General features: G+C 46.5%; 1 protein-coding gene across 1 annotated transcript in view; it reads left to right on the top strand.

Moving 5' to 3' along the window:
- The window catches only part of EDEM2 (ER degradation enhancing alpha-mannosidase like protein 2), a 32519-nt gene that overhangs the window by 7844 nt on the left and 6921 nt on the right, over nucleotides 1–17754 (top strand). The window contains exons 4-8 of the mRNA XM_056548004.1: nucleotides 1641–1746; nucleotides 3941–4066; nucleotides 5221–5432; nucleotides 6651–6792; nucleotides 9116–9240. Coding sequence (XP_056403979.1) covers nucleotides 1641–1746; nucleotides 3941–4066; nucleotides 5221–5432; nucleotides 6651–6792; nucleotides 9116–9240 — 711 coding nt within the window. The remainder of the gene's footprint in view (nucleotides 1–1640; nucleotides 1747–3940; nucleotides 4067–5220; nucleotides 5433–6650; nucleotides 6793–9115; nucleotides 9241–17754) is intronic.

Here is a 17754-nt window from a genome sequence, read left to right as displayed (position 1 = left end):
GCATATTTTCCGCTGCGGATCCGCCGGTGACCCGACCCATAGTTTGCCTCTCGGCGCCTCGCCTCGCCCCGCCCCCTGGCCTGCTCGCAGCAGAGCAGCCGTGATGTCTGAGTACACTGAACATGCACGCGGCGACTCGTAGGCCCCTGTGTGGCTGCTCATCAGATTGCTGCTGCGAGCAGGCTAGGGGGCGGGGCAGGGGGTGTTACCAGCTGGAGGCACACTATGGGTCAGGTCACTGGCGGATCCGCAGCATAAAATACGTTACGTGTGACCCTACCCTTAAAGGGGTACTCCGCTGCTCAGTGTTGGGAACAAACTGTTCCGAATGCTGGAGCTGGCGCCGGGAGCTTGTGATGTCATAGCCCCGCCTTCTCATTACGTCACGCCCGCCCCCTCAATGCAAGTCTATGAAAGGGGCGTGACAGCCATCACGCCCCTTTCATAGACTTGCATTGAGGGGGCAAGTGCGTGACATAGTGAGGGGGTGGGGCTATGACGTCACAAGCAGCGGAGTACCCTATTAACTAACTACTTCCGGCTGTCACGCCCCCTCCCATAGATTTGCATTGAGGGGGCGGGACGTGATGTAGTGAGGGGGTGGGGCTATGACGTCACAAGCAGCGGAGTACCCTATTAACTAACTACTCCCGGCTGTCACGCCCCCTCCCATAGATTTGCATTGAGTGTGCGTGGCCGGGTTATGACATCACGAGCTTCCTGCTCCAGCGATTGCAACAGTTTGTTCCAAACACTGAGCAGCGGGGTACCCCTTTAAAGGGGTTGTCCAGAAATAGAAAACCAGAGCTAATTTCTTGTTAAAAACAGCGCCAACCTTGTCTACAGGTTGTGTGTAGTATTACAACTTGTTCTCCATTCACTTCAATGGAACGGAGCTGCATTACCACACACAACTTCCGGACAGGGGTAGCACTGTTTTTGGAAGAAATTAGCTCTGGTTTTCTCTTGCTGCACAGCTCTACTCTGTGTGATCGCCGATCTACTGGTAGAGTCTGCCTAGGATTCTGCTGGTAGTAGCTTTCCCTTAGTCTATAAAGCCAGTACGGTACCTGTTCGTTTACTATCGCACGTACGGTTTCACACCCCTAGGGGTTAAAGTTTATTCTGTGTGAAACCGTATGTTCGTAAGTCTATTGCTGTTCTGTTGAGTTAAAGGAGTAGTCCAGTGGTGACCCAGTGATGAACAACTTATCCCCTATCCTAAGGATAGGGGATAAGTTTGAGATCGCTGGGGCCTCCCGAGATTTCCTGTACGGAGCCCCGACAGCCCGCGGGAAGGGGGCGTGTTGACCTCCGCACGAAGCGGCGGCCGACACGCCCCCTCCATACAACTCTATGGCCTTCGGCAATCTCCGGCTCTGCCATAGAGATGTATTGAGGGGGCGTGTCGGCCGCCGCTTCGTGCGGGGTCGACACCCGCTATCTGGCCGGAGAGCCTGGCCCCCGTACAGAGAGATCGCAGGGGGCCCCAGCGGTCAGACCCCCCGCGATCTCAAACTTATCCCCTATCCTTAGGATAGGGGATACGTTTTTCACCACTGGACTACCCCTTTAATAGAATGTTACAGATCCCGTACAATATATGAGAATGAATCTTTTCTGATTTGGAATTTTCACAGATTATTGGGAATGTCTCCGAATTCCAGAGAGTAGTGAACGTCCTACAGGACACCGTGGATTTTGATATCGACGTCAACGCTTCGGTGTTTGAGACCAACATCAGAGGTTCGCTGCATTTTAAATCTGTTTTATTGAAGGAGAAAAAAACCTTTGACAGTAGAAATATACATGCAAGGAAGACGTGTAAAAAAGACACTAATAATATGCATACAAGGCTACGTTTCTACTTGTTCTTTTTCTGGCAGTTTTTGGATTTCTGTCACTGCAGTTTTTGAGCCAAAGCCAGAAATGTATTCAAAAGGAATAGGACATATAAAGGAAGGACTTACACTTCTCCACCCTTATGGATCCACTTCTGACTGCAGTGGCGGTTTTCTAAAAACTTCCAGAAACAAAACCAGGTGTAAACTTAGCCTAAGGGTACGTTCAGACGAGCGGGTTTACAGCGTATTTCGCTGCGCATCCGCCACTGAAGGACCTCTATATGCTGCCTTTACACGTGCCTGCTGGGAATGGCAATACGCCGCTACGAGCAGACACACTGTGATGTGCGAGTCGCCGCCCGCATGCGCAGTATACTCGCACCTCGCGGCAGCTCTCGGCCTAGCTCATTGAGCAGGGGGGAGCGGCCGCGATGTCTTGCGAGTACACCGCGCATGCGTGGCAGCTCACACATCGTTTCAGTGTGTCTGCACGTAGCGGCGTATTGACGCTCCAAGCAGGCACATGTAAAGGCACCATACAGCAGTCCTTCAGAGGCGGATCTGCAGCGTAAAATACGCTGCAAATCCGCTCGTCTGAACGTACCCTAAAGGTACGTTCACACGAGCGGATCCGCAGCGTAAAGTACGCTGCGGATCCGCTCGTGTGAACGTACCTTTAGGGTACGTTTAGACGAGCGGATTTGCAGCGTATTTTACGCTGCAGATCCGCCGCTGAAGGACTGCTGTATGGTGCCTTTACATGTGCCTGCTTGGAGCAGCAATACGCCGCTATGTGCAGACACACTGAAATGATGTGTGAGTTGCCGCGCATGCGCGTTGTACTCGCACACATGGCGGCTGCTCCCCCCTGCTCACAGTGTGTCTGCTCGTAGCGGCGTATTGCCACTCCCAGCAGGCACGTGTAAAGGCAACATATAGAGGGTCCTTCAGCGGCGGATCCGCAGCGAAATACGCTGGAAACCCGCTCGTCTAGGCAAAATAGAGAACACATATCCGCCCATGAGCAAGACAGGTGCATGTCAAAAAACAAGATAAACAGACATTCGCCAGGGGCATATAAGAATGTACAGAAAAGGAAAAAAAAATAGAACAAAAAAACACAGCCCATAATAAAGCCCATATAAAAATAAAAGGAAAGAGACTGGGAAAGCCCACAATACACATTTAGGGGAAACGCCACAAGTAGAAAATGGGGGAGATTTATCAAAACCTGTACAAAGGAAAAGTTGACCAGTTTCCCATAGCAACCAATCAGATCGCTGCTTTCATTTTTAACAAGGCCTCTGAGAAATGAAAGAAGCGATCTGATTGGTTGCTATGGGCAACTCAGCAGCTTTTCCTTTGCACAGGTTTTGATAAATCTCCCCCGATGTCTACAAATAGGGGAAACCAATCAGAAATTCAATTATGGTGCAGGGGGGAGAGTCGTCCCAAAGTATTATAGGAGCACTGGGTCAGGGGAGAGGAACACCAAGGTCCCCGTACCTTAACCAATTTAGCAGGGCACTTCCTATGTTTGTAAACAACATGAGAGAAGGTTACAATAGCGTTAAAGGGGTACTCTGCTGCTCAGCGTTTGGAACAAACTGTTCCAAACGCTAGAGCCGATTCCGGGAGCTCGTGACATCATAGCCCCGCCCCCTCATGACATCACACCCCACCCCCTCAATGCAAGTCTATGGGAGGGGGCGTGACGGTTGTACATTGGCATCAATGGGAAACGCACATGTATACGGTTCCATACTGGAAACCGTATACGGTTTTTACTTTTACTGCACTGCGCATTTGCATCCTAAAGTCCCCACCCAACACCCCTCTCATTAAAAAGGGACAACATTTTCAAAAACTTATGTTTTTTTTTTTTTTATAAAAACGGACAGAACCGTATGCACTTTTAAAAACGCATACGGTTTACTTTTTTCCATACGGTTCTATCCGTTTTTTGCCATACGGTTTTCTTTAGAAAAACATATTGAAAACAGTATGATAAAAACGTGGTGTGAACCCAGCCTTACTGAGATAATAACCATGTTGTGTATTAGTTTTTCCCGAATATAATTTTGCTTCTATTCCAGTGGTCGGGGGGCTTCTGTCTGCTCACCTCCTGTCCAAGAAAGCTGGCCTTGAGCTGGAACCTGGTTGGCCATGTTCTGGCCCTTTACTTCGCATGGCAGAAGACGCAGCCAGGAGACTTCTTCCAGGTAAATACCGGGAGTGTTTGAGGGCTCATTCCCATTCAGAGTTGAAATTCCACCTAGAGCAGGCGCAAAACAAGTTGGTGCTAGGACCGCTCGGAGCTGCACAATCTCAATAGATGGCAATGCATTTAAAGGGGTACTCCGCTGGAAAACATTATTTTTTTTTATTTTTTTTTTTAAATCAACTGGGGCCAGAAAGGTAAACAGATTTGTAAATTACTTCTATTTAAAAATCTTAACCCTTCCAGTACTTATCAGCTGCTGTATGCTACAGAGGAAGTTCTTTTCTTTCTGCCTGACCACAGTGCTCTCTACTGACGCCTCTGTCCATTTTAGGAACTGTCCAGAGTAGGAGCAAATCCCCATAGCAAACTTCTCGTACTCTGGACAGTTCCTCACATGGACAGAGGTGTCAGCAGAGAGCACTGTGGTCAGACTGAAAAGAAAATTAAAAAGGAAAAGAACTTCCTGTGGAGCATACAGCAGCTAAGTACTGGCAGGGTTAAGATTTTTTAATGGAAGTAATTTAAAAATCTGTACTTCAAATAACATCCTGCAGGGAACACCGGCTGCAAGGTACCATATAATCAGAATAGTGTCCCAAATTGTAAAATTTAACTTTCAGGCATCAGTGGATTTAGAAAAAAAAAGTTTTCCAGCGAAATTCCCCTTTAAAGGAGAACTGCAGTCTTAGACACTTATCCTCTATCCGCAGGAGGTCCCAGCGGCCAGATACCTGGCGTACGTGGACCCGGCATTGCTTCTGCTTTGCGCGGCTACTGCGCATGTCGTCATCCATACTGAGGTCAATGACTCGCCCCCTCCATACAGCTTTCTGGGAGAGGCGGGGATGCACAATCGCTGCCTCTGCCATGGAGATACATAGAGGGGGCGCGTCGGCCGTGGTGTCATGCTGCGGCTGACATGTCTCCTGCACAGGAAAGGTGTCCGAACGTTGGGACCCCCCCCCCCGCGATTAGACACTTGTCCCCTATTCTGTCATTAAAGGGGTACTCCGCCCCTAGACATCTTATCCCCTATCCAAAGATAAGACCGCGGCGATCGGACATCTTATCCCCTATCCTTTGGATAGGGGATAAGATGTCTAGGGGCGGAGTACCCCTTTAAGGGTCTTTATTTTACCATTTTATTTACAGCCTTTGATACTCAGACGGGAATGCCTTTTGGAACAGTCAATCTCCTGAGAGGTGTTAACCCAACAGAGACTCCGGTGACCTGCACAGCCGGTATTGGAACCTACATCATTGAATTCGCAACCCTGAGCCGCTTAACAGGAGATCCAGAATTCGAAATGGTAGCGCGGCGAGCCCTCCGAGGATTGTGGGAGAGTCGCTCAGAGATTGGATTGGTGAGGAGAAGGTTTGGCTGTGAATCTGATGGAGATCGGAGGTGACTCTATGGGGGGATTTTACTCTGCTGACTTGCTAGTTGTAGAAAATAGAAAGATGTTAAAGGGGTACTCTGGTGAAAAACAATTTTTATTTATTTATTTATTTTTAAATCAACTGGTGCCAGAAAGTTAAACAGATTTGTAAATTACTTCTATTAAAAAATCTTAATCCTTCCAGTACCTATCAGCTGCTGTATGCTCCACAGGAAGTTGTTTTCTTTTAAAATTTCTTTCCAGTCTGGCCACAATGCTCTCTACTGACACCTCTGTCCATGTCAGGAACTGTCCAGAGCAGGTGCAAATCCCCATAGCAAACCTCTCCTGCTCTGGACAGTTCCTGAGACAGACAGAGGTGTCAGCAGAGAGCTCTGTCTGACCAGAAAATAAATTTAAAAAGAAAACAACTTCCTCTGTAGCATACAGCAGCTGATAAGTACTGGAATGATTAAGATTTTTTAATAGAAGTCATTTACAAATCTGTTTTAACTTTCTGGCACCAGTTGATTTAAAATAAAAAATAAATAAATTAAAATTGTTTTTCACCGTACCCCCTTTAAGGCTTTGTGTAGAGATGAGCGAACTTGCAGTAAATTCGATTCGTCACGAACTTCTCGGCTCGGCAGTTGATGACTTTATCCTGCGTAAATTAGTTCAGCCTTCAGGTGCTCCGGTGGGCTGGAAAAGGTGGATACAGTCCTAGGAAAGAGTCTCCTAGGACTGTATCCACCTTTTCCAGCCCACGGGAGCACCTGAAAGCTGAACTAATTTATGCAGGAAAAGCCATCAACTGCCGAGCCGAGAAGTTCGTGACGAATCGAATTTACTGTAAGTTCGCTCATCTCTAGTTTTGTGTTAAAGGGGTACTCCGCTGCTCAGCGTTTGGAACAAACTGTTCCGAATGCTGGAGTCGGCGCCAGGAGCTCGTGACGTCATAGCCCCGCCCCCTCATGACATCACACCCCACCCGCTCAATGCAAGTCTATGGGAGGGGGCGTGACGGCCGTCACGCCCCCTCCCATAGACTTGCATTGAGGGGGCGGGGCGTGACATCACGAGGGGGCGGGGCTATGACGTCACGAGCTCCCGGCTCCAGCGTTCGGAAAGCGGTTTGTTCCAAACGCTGAGCAGCGGAGTGCCCCTTTAAACATTTTGTTTTTTAATGTGTTTCCCTTACAGGTAGGGAATCATATAGACGTAATGACTTCCAAATGGGTGGCCCAGGACGCAGGGATTGGAGCTGGTGTTGACTCCTATTTCGAGTATCTTGTCAAAGGGGCCATTCTTCTACAGGACGAGGAGATGATGGCCATGTTTCAGGGTAAGGGGGGCAGCAGCGAGTCATTCTGAACTTCTACAACAAGATAGATGACCTAGTATAAAATGCAAAATCACCGAAATCAGTCCTAAAATAGGAATTCTGTTATGTAAAGGAACGGCGGCCACCTAAAACTGGTCGCGCACGTGAGAGATCTGTGGCTAAATGTTATTTCTGCTCCACCACATTCGTGCGAACTGAACCAAGTTTATTGCGACACTCCTGACTCCACCTGAAACAAAGGATCGGAGATGCTATTTAGAAAAAACATGTTCGTTCCTGTTTTTGTTTTTTTATTTTTTTATCAAAATCTTTAAAGGGGTACTCCAATGAAAAAAATGTTTTCTAATCAACTGGTGCCAGAAAGTTAAACAGATTTGTAAATGACTTCTATTAAAAAAAAAATCTCAATCCTTCCAGTACTTATCAGCTGCTGTATGCTCCACAGGAAGTTCATTTATTTTTGAATTTCCTTTGTCTGTCCACAGTGCTCTCTGCTGACACCTCTATCCATGTCAGGAAGTGTCCAGAGCAGGATAGATTTGCTATGGGGATTTGCTTTTACTCCGGACAGTTCCTAAAATGGACAGCGGTGTCAGCAGAGAGCACTGTGGTCAGACAGAAAGGAAATTCAAAAAGAAATTAACTTCCTGTGGAGCATACAGCAGCTGATAAGTACTGGAAGGATTAAGATTTTTTAATAGATGTAATCTGTTTAACTTTCTTCCACCAGTTGATTTAAAAAAATTTTTTTCCCAGCGGAGTACCCCTTTAATCATGGGAGAGTCTTAGGAGACCACTAGACACATTAAAGAGCCTGTCATCTGTTTTATGCTGTCCAAACCTCGGGCAGCATAAAATTGGATCAGGAATTGGGTTTCGGGCACACCGTGTATTACTCTGAGATGCTCAGGTGTTTCAGAATAATCATAGTTTTAGAATGCCACCGGGATCACAGGGGAGGGAAGAGGGTGCCCCTAGTTAACAGGGTCCCGAGGGTTTTGAGTAATTTAAAAGGGGTATTCCCGCTATAGACATCTTATCCCCTATCCAAAGCTTTCTATGCGGGACTGCTGCTCCAGTCTTTGAAACCTCCGGGACTGGAGACGTGATGTCACACCACGCCCCGTCCATTCATGTCTATGGGAGGGGGTGTGACTGCTGTCACGCCCCCTCCCATAGTCATGAAGGGACGGGACGGGGCGTGGCGTGACATCACGTCTCCAGTCCTAGAAAAACAGAGGTTTCCAAGACTGGAGCCACAGCCCAACACAGAATGCGGAGATCGCGGGGGTCCCCCCGCAATCAGACATCTTATCCATATATATATATATCTATCTATCTATCAATCTATCTCACCTGGCTTCAGAAAGTTAAACAGATTTGTAAATTACATCTATTAAAAAATCTTAATCCTTCCAATAATTATCAGCTGCTGAAGTTGAGTTTTTCTTTTTATGTCTGACAACAGTGCTCTCTACTGACATCTCTGTCTGTCTCTGGAACTGCAGAGTAGAAGAGGTTTACTATGGGGATTTGCTTCTACTCTGGACAGTTCCAGAGACACGTGTCATCAGAGAGCACTTAGAAAAGAACAACTCAACTTCAGCAGCTCATAAGTACTGAAAGGATTAAGATTTTTTAATAGTAATTAAGTAATTTACAAATCTGTTTAACTTTCTGGAGCCAGTTGATTTATATAAAAAAGTTTATTTTATTTATTTATTTTTTTTTTTTTTTGGATAACCCCTTTATAGTGTGTAGCAGCGCTTTCCACTCCTCGGCCAGGCTCCCAATCCAATTCGTTTACTCCATAGCCTGATGCAGTCGGATTTGATTGAGAGCCGGGGAGTGAAGCGCACCATACCACACACTTCACCTGGCTATTATTTATATTGATCGCAGCAGGTCTAAGGACTGAGACCTAGTGTGATCTAAACATTTGGCGTCTCTGGAGGACAAATGACAGTAGCTATTAGATTAGAAGTAGAGATGAGCGAACTTACAGTAAATTCGATTCGTCACGAACTTCTCGGCTCGGCGGTTGATGACTTATCCTGCAAAAATTAGTTCAGCTTTCCGGTGCTCCGGTGGGCTGGAAAAGGTGGATACAGTCCTAGGAAAGAGTCTCCTAGGACTGTATCCACCTTTTCCAGCCCACGGGAGCACCTGAAAGCTGAACTCATTTATGCAGGATAAGTCATCAACTGCCGAGCCGAGAAGTTTGTGACGAATCGAATTTACTGTAAGTTCGCTCATCTCTAATTAGAAGCTTTGGTCCTATCGGTTTCCCCGATCTCATAGTCACGCCTTTTGCTTTCTTTAGATTACAACAAGGCTATTCAGAACTACACCAAGTATGACGACTGGTATGTCTGGGTGCAGATGTATAAAGGCACGGTCTCTATGCCAATATTTCAGTCCCTGGAAGCCTTCTGGCCTGGATTACAGGTAATAATGCTGCTTTAAATACTTTCATGTAGATTTTTTCTTTTTTTATTCAGACTCTAGTCCAGTGTTTCCCAACCAGGGTGTCTCCAGCTGTTGCAAAACTACAACTTCCAGTATGGCCAGGCAGCCTTTGGCTGCCTGGGCATTCTGGGAGTTGTAGTTTTGCAACAGCTGGAAACACTGCTCTAGTCTAAAGGAAGAGGCCGCTTTATAGCTTGAACAATTGGTGGGAAAGATAACAACTAGAGATGAGCGAACTTACAGTAAATTCGATTCGTCACGAACTTCTCGGCTCAGCAGTTGATGACTTTTCCTGCATAAATTAGTTCAGCTTTCCGGTTCTCCCGTGGGCTGGAAAAGGTGGATACAGTCCTAGGAGACTCTTTCCTAGGACTGTATCCACCTTTTCCAGCCCACCGGAGCACCTGAAAGCTGAACTAATTTACGCAGGAAAAGACATCAACTGCCGAGCCGAGAAGTTCGTGACAAATCGAATTTACTGTAAGTTCGCTCATCTCTAAAAACAACCAACTTATTAAAAGGGGAACTCCACTGGAAATCATTTTTTATTTTATTTATTTATTTATTTATTTTATTCAACTGGTGCCAGAAAGTTAAACAGATTTGTAAATGACTTCTATTAAAAAAATCTTAATCCTTCCAGTACTTATCAGCTGCTGTTATGATCCACAGGAAGTTCTTTTCTTTTTGAATTTCCTTTCTGCCGGACCACAGTGCTCTTTGCTGACACCCCTGTCCATTTTAGGAAATGTCCAGAGCAGGATAGGTTTTCTATGGGGATTTGCTTGAAGACTGGACAGTTCCTAAAATGGATAGAGGTGTCAGTAGAGAGCACTGCGGTCATGCAGAAAGGAAATTCTAAAAGAAAAGGACTTCCTGTGGATCATAACAGCAGCTGATAAGTACATGGAAGGGTTAAGATTTTTTTAATAGAAGTCATTTACAAATCTATTTATCTTTCTGGAACCTAATGATTTAAAAAAAAGTTTTTCAGTGGAGTACCCCTTTAACCCCAACGCCCGCCCCCCCCCCTCGGTCTGCTGTCAATAACATTGAATGGGCGTGATGACAGGCGGAGCAGATGGGACTAGAGGTAAGCATATGAACATGTAATTTTTACCGAAATGTACAATTGGTCATACAGAAAACAAGCCTCATATGGATCTTTAGGAGGAAAATTGAGTGTTATGGCTATTAACAATAGTGCAAAATAAAATGCAAAAACAATAAAAATGTTTAAATGTCCTTAGGGGGTTAAACATTTTATTAAAAAAAGTTTTTGACTCTTTCACTTTCATAAGAAAAAACTTTTACTCACGGTTCAGAGGCTTCTGGGCTCCTGTGAAAGCAATACACTTGGGCAATAAAAACAAGGGAAGGGCTACTTAAAGGGGTATTTCAGGAATTGTTTTTGACTGTGCTACAGGGGCTGTAAAGTTAGTGTAGTCCATAATATAGTGTCTGTACCTTTGTGTGACGGTTTTCTCACAATTCTTCTGTGATTTTTGTCCCAATATTTATTTTTAACAGCATACAAAATGACTCAGGTCTCGTGTTTTCCCAAGTTGCAGTGCAGCTGAGACATGACATCACTAGTCAGGTGTGCAAAGGGAGCCTGTCCCGCTTCAATGGGTGGAATGACCGCTGGGTGGGAGAGAGTTAATTCTGCAACTTGTATTTTTGCAATAGCTGGAGGCACCCTGGTTAGAAAACACTGGTCTTTTGAAGGGAATGCAGCTCATTTGTGTTTTAAGGAGTGGGGTGGCTGATGTGTGGGAGGGAGGAAAGTGACCTCACACTTAAACAAGGAATCATAGGATTTGTAGTTTGAGAGAACGAACTCCAACAGGAAATGGCCAGTTCACAAAAAGAGAGCCTCAGTGTTATGGTAATCGCACAACATAGCCATTTAGCACCAAGAAAGCACACATCCTTCCTAAGCATGTCCATTGTCTGGCAGGTCCACTGTCTGGCAGGTACGTACTAAAATCACCTTATGGTGGAGAACCCCTATAAATCTCACTAATCCTATTTCCCATACAGTTATTTCTAAGCACTCCACATTGCTAAAGTACTTTTTTTTTTTTTTTATAAAATTTGTTTATTAAAGGGTTTTTCAGAATTTTATACAAACGAAACACAATGAAGAGTACTTATAACAATGGTACAGTGGAAAATGGACGGGATGCAACCCACCTAACATTAATGTACGGCTATCAAGCCAGTATATTCACCAGGGTCTATGGCCCATACAACCTCAGTCAAGCAGAATATTTGTATGGATAATAAGTTCACCAGACATGTACCCTACCCAACGTCCTAGCCACCAGTTTTGACAAGCAACCACTTGGACACCACATATTTCACGCATCCACACACTAAACAATAAAAATAGAAAATGGAGGGGAAGAGGGGGGGGGGGGATGAAGCGTAAAGGAAATTCAGGAGAGGATAGCCAAAGAGAAGAAGAGTCGCTCCTACTGTAATATCAGTCGCCCAGAAAGTCAAGCCAAATGAGCCGAGAGGCGCAGGGGACCCAGAGAGTCGCTGAGAGAGGCGAGGGAGTACCACTCCATATGACGGAATGGCCATACAATATCATCCATTTGGGCTCTAGTGAGGTGAGCAATCATAAAAGTGCGCCATTTGGCGAATAATTTATTCGCATTCTGTTCTCTGTGCCTTTCTGTGTCCAGTCTATCGACCTCCAGAAAATCTTTGAGTTCCGCAATCACTGCAGCAATGAAAGGCATAGCCGGCTTAATCCATTCCCGCAGGAGTATGCGCTTGGCTACTAAAAGAACAACATGAATACATTTCGGGACCGTATGAAGACCCACATCCTCGGGTAAGGAAGGATCGACAGACTGGAACAGGAGGGCCAAGGGTGTCAGAGGAAGACGAATAGTCAAGTAGCGAGATATATAATCCACCACCTCCCTCCAAAAACATTGTGACCTGTCACAAGACCATATGCCATGGAAAAAGTCAGTGCCCGGGACGTTGCACTTAGGGCAGGCTGTAAGCCATTCTGGGAAGGAGGGGGTGGCTGGCAAATTGAAGTCTAGATAGCCGAAGTGCATTAATTTAAAGAAAGTTTCGCGCCAGCGCTCACTTATGACATTCGCCCTGACTTTGGTCCACCCCTCTAAGATATGTTCCCCGACGTCCGGGACCTAAAGCAACGTGGCCCATTTGGCAAAAATGTTGTGTTTAGAAACTTTCAATATTTTATCATTCAAGTTCCTATACAGGGTAGAGATTGACAACTTCCTAGGTTGTAGTCGTACAAGGTCCTCAAAAGATGAGGGAGACACCTCAGGAGAGGGGTCGCGCAGTCTGGAGGTACAAAATGATAACAGTTGAGACACCTGGAGGAAATGAGTAGGCGGCAGATCAAAGGTCTGCAGGATTTCCTGTGGGGAAAGCCACCCCTTCTCCTCGACATGCATCAGCTGTTTGGCTACAGTCAATCCCCTGTCTCGCCATGCCCCAAATAATCTATTGTCCCTCCCCGGGATAAATTCCGGGTGGCCCCACAGATTGAGTTGCCCAGACAGCAGGAAGGGTAAACCATGTGCCTTACATACTGCTCTCCATGTCATGATGGTGTCTCTAAACAATACGGAGCGCTTAACATGGAGGGGAAGGCCCGAGATCCGTGCGTGGAGACAGGATGTCAAATTCCAGGGGGAAGCAAAGTCGGCTTCCAGTGTGAGATTAGAGTGGTAGTCAGATCCGTAGGTCCAGTCGAGCACATGGCGGAAAAGGCAGGCCAAATTATAGCCGCGCAAATTGGGGAGCCCCACTCCTCCGTCATGACGACTTAGCATTAATTTTTGTAGAGGGTTGCGCGGGCGTTTCCCCGACCATATGAAGCGAGTAAAGACAGAGTTAAGCAAATTGACGTCTTTGTGTTTAAGTAAGACAGGTAATGTTTGCAATTGGTATAATAATCTGGGAAAACTGATCATTTTAATTAACTGACATTTACCGAGGAAAGAGATCGTGAGATGGCACCACCGATTCAATTCGTCCTTAATAGTCTTAAATACGGGAAGGTAAATGAGGGCATACAGGGAGGAGGGCAGCTTACCTATCCTGATCCCCAAATAGGTGATGGATGTTTTAACTAGGGTGGTCGGGATGCCCATAGCAGTCCAATAGGAGGAGGGCTTGGGAACCCCTAATGGAAGGAGTTCACTCTTCAGTTGGTTAATTTTGTAGCCAGAAAAAGATTCAAAGTGGGCTAAGGCAGACATCAATTCAGCATAGTGGGTCTGCGGGTCAGCTAGAAAAATAAGGATGTCGTCTGCAAAAAGGGTTAATTTGATTGTTTCCTTCTGAATTTTAATGCCCCTATACACCAAGGAGTCCTCCAGGTGGCGGGCCAGTGGTTCCAACGCTAAGTTAAATAGTAAGGGGGACAGGGGGCAACCCTGTCTCGTCCCCTTAAACAGGGGGAAGGGGGAAGACAGGATCCCAGAGGTGAATACCCGGGCCATGGGCGAAGCATATAGGCTACTCAAAAATGTTCTGAAGTCACCCGTCAGGCCTATCTTGTCCAGCACCATCCCGAGCCAGTCCCATCTTACACTGTCGAACGCTTTTTCGGCATCTAGCGCCAAAAGTACTGGTTGCTCTCCTGGCTCGGGACAGTGCTGCACCCTATCAAGAACAGTGAGGACCTTGCGAATACTGGTGACTGCTGACCTATTGTGAACAAAACCAACCTGCTAGGGTCCAACCAATGAAGGCAAGAGCACACTGAGACGATCTGCCATAATTTTGGACATTAATTTAAGGTCCTGGTTAATAAGCGAGATGGGGCGGTAGGATTGGGGGAGCAAAGGGTCTTTACCTGGCTTCAACAGGAGTTTGATGACCGTTGTGGTGTTATAATGGAGAGGTAAGGAGCCAGTGTGGAGGACATGATTGAAGTAGGTCATCAGTGGAGAAACCAGTTGCTCGTCTAGAATTTTGTAAAACTCGCCCGAGAACCCATCCGGGCGCGGTTCCTCGGAGTTATGAAGAGTCTTAATTGTTCTGCGGACCTCATCCTCAGTAAAATCCGCGTTCAGAGCATCCCGATGCTCAGACGTCAAAGAGGGGAGGCGGACTGACTCCAGGAACAACCCACCAGCAACCATGTCCACCGGGGCAGAAGAGTAAAGCGATGTGTAGTAAGAAGATAAAAGAGAGTTAATGGTCTGGGGGTCATGATGTAGGGTCCCTGACTCGTCACGTAGGGAAGAGAAATGTTGAGGGGCTCGACGGCCTTTGGCCAGCTTCGCCAGGAGATGGCCAGATTTATTCCCAAACCGAAACAAATCAGCCCGGTATCGGCAATATGCTGCCAAACATTTGCGTTCTGACCATAGGTCAAAAGTGGTTTTAGCTGCCAGGCCCGACAAGCAGCCTCCGAAGGTTGGGAAACAAAAGGCGCCTCACACCGTGTTATTGGCTTCACTTTTTTTCTGCCGGTGGACGAATACAACCCCCGACACAATGTACCAACATAGACAAGGCAAATAATTCCCCACCTGTGCAATGCCCCCCACCCAGAGACCCGACCCCCCCCCCCCCTCTAAACCTGAACATATAAACAGTCCCGCAGACACGTACTTAGGACAAGCAAATAGAGGAAAACAGTCCTCCTAGGCAGCAGACGTCCGCCAAGGTAAAGATGTCAATAGACGAAGGCTAGAATGGAGAAACATAGTGAGCAACATTGAAACGGGACGCCCACAACACTGTCCAGGTTATAATCAAGAAATGCCCGCAAGTCCAGATCGAGTTCTCATATTGGGGACCTTGTCGCCTAGGGGAGCAATGTGGGGATTTCTCCCTAGGGCCTCCTTGTGTCCCCCTCAAACGTCCAGCGCCCTCAGGGCTATGTAGTGCAGCCTCAGCTGCCGTGGGGTTATTGAAGACTGATGAGGAGCCGTCACTGTGAAACACCCGCAAAATGGCCGGAGACTGTAGCTGAAATTTGATCTTGCGATTAAAAAGTTCAGAGCAGATGCCGCTGAATGCCCTCCGTCTCTTCGCTACAGGAGCCGAGAAGTCCTCAAATATAAGAACTTGGCTGTCCCAAATTATCAATGGAGCAGAGCGTTTACGGAACGCCCGCAAGATAGACTGGCGATCATTGTAGTCGAGGAGTTTAAGTATGACCTGTCTTGGGCGGTTGTGTTGTCCAGATTGAGAAGGTCTCAGAGCTTCCCCCCGGCCCGCCGGGTCCGGTCCCAGCCTATGAGCCCGCTCCACTCTACAATAATGGTCTAGGCCTAAAGCCTCAGTCAGTTCGATTTCGCACAGGTGTAGAAGGTCCATACTAGGCACTTGTTCAGATAGACCAACAATGCGCAGATTTTGCGCCGCGACCGATTTTCAAGATCGTCCAATTTCGCCCATAAGCTAACATTTTCCTGTCTGAGAGTTGAGTAGATAAATCAGACTGATCATGTTGGAGTGTATTAACATCAGTTTTAAGGGCAGCCACAGTAGCATTAGTTTGAGAGAGATCCCATCTCATAGAATCAAAGGAGGCCTGCAGAGTAGCTTCTAGTGATTTCTGAATATCAGGTACCACCTGCGCCATAATTTGTGCAGCCAGAGATTTAAAGTCAAAAGTCATGGGGGCCATGGAGTCGGGTGGCAAGGTGGCCAGGGCACCCGAAGCTCCCTCAGGTGGGATCATGTGAGTAGGGGTTCCTGGAGATAACAAGGTCTGCTGAGAGTCTGCATTGTGCGGTGCCTGGGCGGGAGGGGGAGCAGGACAACTCCCGGACGCCATTTCCCCACTATCTGCCGCAGCAGCATGGAGGTGAGCCCAGCAACGTGGTCACTGACCTGTACAGAGAGGATCGCTGGCGGAGAAGAGCGGTGAACTCCCTCTGGAGGTAGGCTGAGCCGGTCCGGAGAATGCCCGTAAGTAAAGCGCGACAGCCGCCCCTGCGCTTGTAATTTCGCGGCCGCGGACCCACGTGTTCACGCTGCCGCACACTGTGAGGAGGCCGCTTCGGTAGTGGCTGGAGCCGGGGAATTGCGGAGGCTTCGGAGCAGGTACCGCTCCATACAGGATCCCAGGTCAGGGAAGCGGACGTCCGGGAGGCTAGGGCGCCCAGGGGGGAGCTGAAGTGCCGGCAGAGAGGAGCGTTCAGGGTCGGGGGATGCAGGAGCTCCACTAGCTGTGTCCCACCATGGCAGTGCCGGAACCGGAAGTCTTGATAAAGTACTTTAATGAATCTGGTGAATAAAGGTTAATTATCCAACAATTGGACCCAAAAGCTACACTCAAATGGGAACTTGACTTTCACTAATCATTCACCTCTGTTATCATGATCCTAAATTTGTAATCCACTTTGTGCAGGGAAAAATGCATGTATAACCAAAGCTACCCGTGTCATAGTGCTATACAAAAATTATATACAAACCACCCAGTCCCAATGAGTTTTCTCCCATTAGTTTAGGGGTTTCTCAAGTGACACAATACCTATATACCCCATGATGGGGATAATGATGATCCTTCTAAAAAGGCAAGCTTAACCCCTTAAGGACCACAGGTTTTTCCATTTTTGCTTTTTCGTTTTTTCCTCATCACCTTCTAAAAATCATAACACTTTCAATTTTGCACCTACAGACCCATATTAGGGCTTATTTTTTTTGTGCCACCAACTGTACTTTTTAATGACATCAATCATTTGACCACAAAATTTACAGCGAAACCAGAAAAAAAAAATATTTGTGGGGCAAAATTGAAGGGAAAAAACGCCATTTTGTAAATCTTGGGGGATTCAGTACACTTTTTGGTAAAAATGACACCATATCTTTATTCTGTAGGTCCATTTGGTTACAAGGATACCCAATTTATATAGATTTTATTTTACTACATAAAAAAAGTATAACTACATGCACCAAAATAAGTATGTGTAAAATTGTCATCTTCTGACCCCTATAACATTTTTTATTTTTTGGAATACAGGGATATTTGAGGGCTCATTTTTTTTTGCACCATGATCTGAAGTTTTTATCGGTACCATTTCTGTTTTCATGGGACTTTTTGATCTCTTTTTATACATTTTTATGACCGTGCGGTTTAATTAACATTATATTTTCATAGTTCGGACATTTACGCACTCGGTGATACCACATGTGTTTATTTTTATTAACAAATGTATTTATTTTAAAAATGGGAAAAGGAGGGTGATTCAAACTTTTATTTTTTTTGCAATGTTATAGCCCCCATAGGAGACTATAACATGCAATACCTTGATTGCAGACACTGATCAATGCTATGCCGTAGCATTGCATTGATCAGTGCTCTGCTGCTCCAGCCTGGATCTCAGGTATGGAAAAGCAGAGCGACGATCGGACGGCGGGAAACAAGGTAAGAAGCCTCCTGCTGTCCTCTCAGCTGTTTGGGATGCCGCGATTTCACTGCGGTGGTCCCGAACAGCCCACTGAACTAACTGGCAACACTTTTCTTCC

The sequence above is a fragment of the Hyla sarda genome, chromosome 12 (genome assembly GCF_029499605.1).
Source record: "Hyla sarda isolate aHylSar1 chromosome 12, aHylSar1.hap1, whole genome shotgun sequence".
Taxonomy (NCBI): Eukaryota; Metazoa; Chordata; class Amphibia; order Anura; family Hylidae; genus Hyla; species Hyla sarda.
The sequence above is the reverse complement of the archived record's forward strand: the minus strand, read 5'-3'. Positions and strand labels throughout refer to the sequence as shown.